This window comes from Zingiber officinale, chromosome 6B (assembly GCF_018446385.1).
Source record: "Zingiber officinale cultivar Zhangliang chromosome 6B, Zo_v1.1, whole genome shotgun sequence".
Lineage (NCBI taxonomy): Eukaryota > Viridiplantae > Streptophyta > Magnoliopsida > Zingiberales > Zingiberaceae > Zingiber > Zingiber officinale.
The window spans coordinates 124,981,554-124,986,404 of record NC_055996.1 but is presented as its reverse complement, the minus strand read 5'-3'; the positions used below and the strand labels follow the sequence as shown (position 1 = coordinate 124,986,404).

Here is a 4,851-nt window from a genome sequence, read left to right as displayed (position 1 = left end):
TGTTTGGCTCAGAAATTTGTCGAATGAGTTAAGTTTACCACAAGAAGAGGCAACCAAGATTCGAGTTGATAACAAACCTACAATAACACTAGCAAAAAATCCAATCTTCCATGATAGAAGCAAGCACATTGATACGCGCTTTCACTATATCAAAGAGTGTATTACAAGAAAAGAAGTGCAAGTGGAATACATAAAGTCTCAAGATCAAATTGCTGATATTTTTACCAAGCCACTCAATTTTGAAGACTTCATCAAGATGCAATATTTGCTTGGAGTCGTAAAATTAAGTTTAAGAGGGGGTGTTGGAAATTAAACTTATTTTTTTTAGATATAAAAGTTGTTGATAAAGTTTTGTGGAGATAGAATAGATGAGGTGACAATCATGATAGGAATAAAAATTTCGTGAAGATAAAATAATAATAATAATAATAAAAATGTCATGATTATCTAAGTTGAATGAAACAAGTTGAATTTTATTTTATTCTCCTTATTTTCCATGTAGAGATTCTCCTCCTCTTCCATATTATTCTCTCCTATATTTTTTTTTTATTTCTTCCCAAATAATTTTTTGAGTGAGTTTAACAATTCGCTGATCAGATGCATAGGTTAAACCTAGTTTTGGCGATCGCAGAGGACGAGCTTTCCGCCCTTTTCACATAATCCCTGCTCCCCGACGCCATCGACCACCTTCCCGTAGCTGTACTTCAACGGCATTTCGCCCAGCATCCGGTGGAACTCGGTGATGCAGTCCCCCCTCTTCTTCCGGTGCCCGTGCCTTGCGCTCAGCCCCATCCGCCCCATCGCCACCTCCGCCCCTCCGCCGCTTCCGTTGTTCCGTGGATCGCCCCAGTCGCGCACCCTTCCGCCTACCAGCACCGGCCCGACGCCGCTCGCCTTCGCCACCACAAAGTTCATGAGGATGTCCTCGCAGTTCCTCTCCCGGTCCACCAGCCGCCGTGCCTCGCTCAGCCTGCCCCAGCAGCTGTACTGCCGGAGGTAGTCCACGCTCATGATCATGAACTTGGTGAGCACGATGGAGTAGCGGTCCGGGTGCACGGCGTAGATCCAGCGCCGCCTCTCCAGATCCAGATCGTGGGAGCGCGCGAAGAGGCCGACTAGGGCGACCCCGCCCCGGGAGCCCCAAACAGAAAAGGCAAAGGACAGGGTCCGGGAGTCGATCTCCACGTCGTCGTCACAGACAGCCACGGCGCGGGTGCGGATGGCTGCCCGGGGAAGGAAGCGGGCGTTCAGGGAGGTTGAGGGATTGCGGACGACAAAGACGGAGGCGGATCCACCGCCTTGGGAGGAGAGGGAGGCCAGGGTGGCGGCGGGGGTGGAGGGATCGCCCCAAAGGACGAGGACGGCATCGACCAGCGGGTGGGCAGCGTAGGAGGCTGCGAGGGTGTTGAGGAGAGGAAGGCGGGCTTCGGAGTAGCCGTTGATGAGGACGGTAAGTCGATCTGGGCGGAGAGTGAGCGGATCTGGAAGGGATCGGGGGTCGCAGGCGTCCGAATAGGATTCGGGAGAGGAGAGTAGCGGCGAGACACTGAAAAACAGCAGAAGGACGAGGAGGAAAAGAAGCTTCCGCCACATCCCTGCGACACCAACAGGTTCGTTTGGTTAGTGGCGGCGCATTAGGATTAAAACTCAAGTTAGCCCTCATCCCTCATTAAGGAAATTATAAATTCCACACAATATGCGTCAAATGTTCATCTAGTTCTCATTAAAATGACAATGCGTCTAGACTATTTTCAACTGATCAACTAACACATTAGGCTTTTTATATAGCATCTGTTTAGTTTAGGGTTTATTAAATTAATATAATTAATATTTGTTTAGCAAATTTAGAAAAGCCAATATGAATTTTATTAAATCTAGTACGGTGTGAAGAAGAAAAAATAGCTATTTTAGGGATTTTAACATTTAGGCATACCTCTATTGCGTTGCTTAATCTGATGATGCCTCTATTATAGTGTCAATGATGTTCATGCCAAGTTTCTTGCCACCCCACCATGCCACTAATATGCAATTTACTAAATTGATAAAAGTGTCAAATGAATGTCACGTAATTTTAACAACAATCAAAATATTTGATGGATATTATACTTTATTATAAAATATATATTGTACTATATTTTAAGTTACATTAAGGTCTCGGAAGAAATTTAAATGATGTGTTAGATTGATGTATTAAACTTAATAAAAATAATAAAGGGTTATGTAGTTGGTAGCCAGAGAAAATGAAAAGTTATAAAATTTAAAAAATTTAGATTTATCAGTCAATTGAGATGGGCTTGAACTTTTGAATTCAGGAATGCCGAGTTAGGAAGGTCGTGCCGTGGATCAATAGAGTTTGAAGAGGATACAGTAAGACATTGCTCTAAATTTGAAATCAAATAATGTTGGCATTGCATTAATGCGTGATTATTTGATGATAAGGAGAGAAGTTCTATAAGAAAAACATGACCAATTGCTCAGATATCCCGTGAGTGAGGGTTACTTAAATCATGTTATAAAGCTCTAGCTAAATCTATTTGATGGGAGAGGTTGATGGGAGAGGTTAAACTTCAACTTCTAAATCTCTGTTAATTGAATCTCTTGCTCCAAGTATTGTTTCTAGATGTTCTATATATGAGCTTGGGCTTATTGCTATTGATTCTCTAATTCTTATAGGATGTTGTCAGCGAGAATTAAGGCCATGTCAGGATGACCAACTTAGAAAGGTTGAGCAGTCGAGCAAGGAAAGCCAAGATAAGATGTTTGAGCTTCTAAGCAAAGAAGACATAAAAGGGAAGGCTGAGCTGCCGAGCATGAAAGGTTAAGCTACCGAATAGGGAAGATAAAGTTGTCAAGCAAGGAAGGCCTAGGAGGGAAGGCTAAGCTGGTAAGGTCGACGAGCTAGGAAGGCCGAGCTACTTAATAGGGAGGCCAAGCAAGAAAACTGAGCTACGAAGGTTAAGCCGCCTTAGAAGGGAGGTAAGGTTGGGAAAGTCTCTAGCAAGGAGGTTGAGCTAGGAAGGTTAACCTGGTGTTGGAAAAATGTAAATGGAAACATGTGGCAAAAGGTGAAATCGCTCGTCCTCAGCATCCCCGCCACACCCGACCTTAGGTCATCACGAGAGAGGTAAATCACGATAGCTGAGAGGGCAAGTGCTGGTGGAGTGAGTTGCACAGGGTCCAGGGATTTACGCTCCGACAACCTTGCGGTTCGACCCCGCGACCTCATGTGGCAAGCATGCCATCACTTACCAAGTGATTGACATTACAACTGATCGATAGTCGATAAGGGATGTGAACCTAGGATCTTGATTACACTAACCCAAGGGTTCTTATGTAAACACTATTGCACGAAGTGGACCGCAGTCGGGGCACAATGAGCCCACGTACATCAGTCCATAATTCTCATACCTCTCTTGAATTCTTAACGTGATCACTTGCATACAATGGAGTTGCTTCTCATGCGTGTCACGTTGCATGCAAAACAACCTTGTTGCTTTGCATGACGGTCATGTGCATTTTGTTGCTGCAATAAGCTTTCAAGATTTTGATATTTGATAATATACCTAAGTTTGGTCAGTTTGACCAAGAGTTGATCGAAAAAAGACTTAATGTTTGAAAGAGAGAAGTCTAGTCAGTACTAGATGACTAGCAAGGAAAAGTCATAACTAAAGGTTAGGCAAAGAAAAGTCCTGATGAGTAAAACTAGGCAATGGAAGCCTTAGTAAGTGAAGTTAGGTCATAATAAGTAAAGCTAAGTGGTGGAAGTCCTGGTGAATGACGCTAGATAGTGGAAGTTCTAGTAATGAAACTAGACTCTAGTGAGTAAAGTTAGGTAATGAAAGCCCTAGTGAGTGAAGTTAGACAGTAGAAAACTCTAGGGAGAGGTAACTCTAGGTAATGGGAAGTCTTGGAGGAGTGAACTCCAAGCATGAAGCATAGTAGATTGGGTAGATTTATAAGAGTGCAGATCCTAAGGGATTAATCCTTAAGTGGTAGACTTGGAGGAGGGACATCCAAGAAAAAAGTTAGCCTAGTAAGTTAGGTAGACTTACAAAAGTGTGACTTGATTCTACGGGATTAACCCTTAGGTGATAGACTTGGAGGATGAACCTCTAAGTAAAAGGTAACCCTAGTAGGTCAAATAGACTTACAAATATAGGTTAGGTTGTTTGTTTTTGTTTTGTATGATTGTTTTATAAGAACTTGGAGCTATAAGCAAAACAGAGAGCAAACAAACGTAAATAGGTGAACTAGACTTGACTCTGGTCGAATTGGACTTATACTGATTTAGTAGATCGAACCAGTGGTTTGGTAGATCAACTGGGTTTGGTCCAAATTGTTAAGTTGTGAAATGCTGACATGGAAGATGATGTGGCAAAAGATCTGGTTTATTTTTATGATTTGGATGAGGATAAGGATAAGCCAGATGATATAGATAGAGAGATAAGACTTGATTCAGATAAATCTTGATCTAGATATGACTTTATCTAAATATGACTTCATTTAGATAAGAGTTGATCTAGATAAAGATCTGATCCAACTCTATAAAAAGAGACAAAGGCTTTACGTTTAAGAAATTCATTCTTCATCCTACTCTTTATCTCTGCGCTCAGATGAACGTGCTATGAAGCTCTGTGACCGGGAAAGCTCCAGGAAGGGTGTGTTGTGCTTAGGACTTTTAAATCGGCCGTAATAATTTGTTTGAATTTTCTGTTTATAAGTTGCGCTTAATTTGTATATCTTATTTGTACTTATACTCTAAACTGTAAAACAGGTTTCTCTGTGTCCAGAAAGTTTCAGAAAGGAGATCACTAGTGGATGAGCGCCTCACGTGATTAGGGCTTGGATGTA

At 42.3% G+C, this 4,851-nt stretch overlaps 1 protein-coding gene across 1 annotated transcript; it reads right to left on the bottom strand.

Moving 5' to 3' along the window:
* Nucleotides 1-452: 452 nt before the first annotated feature.
* On the bottom strand, nucleotides 453-1,708 carry LOC121989363 (glycosyltransferase family protein 64 C3-like). Its single transcript, XM_042543357.1, has one exon. It carries the CDS (start codon nucleotides 1,591-1,593, stop codon nucleotides 613-615), a length of 981 nt encoding a protein of 326 aa, XP_042399291.1. The 5' UTR covers nucleotides 1,594-1,708; the 3' UTR covers nucleotides 453-612.
* Between the last annotated feature and the right edge of the window lie 3,143 nt (nucleotides 1,709-4,851).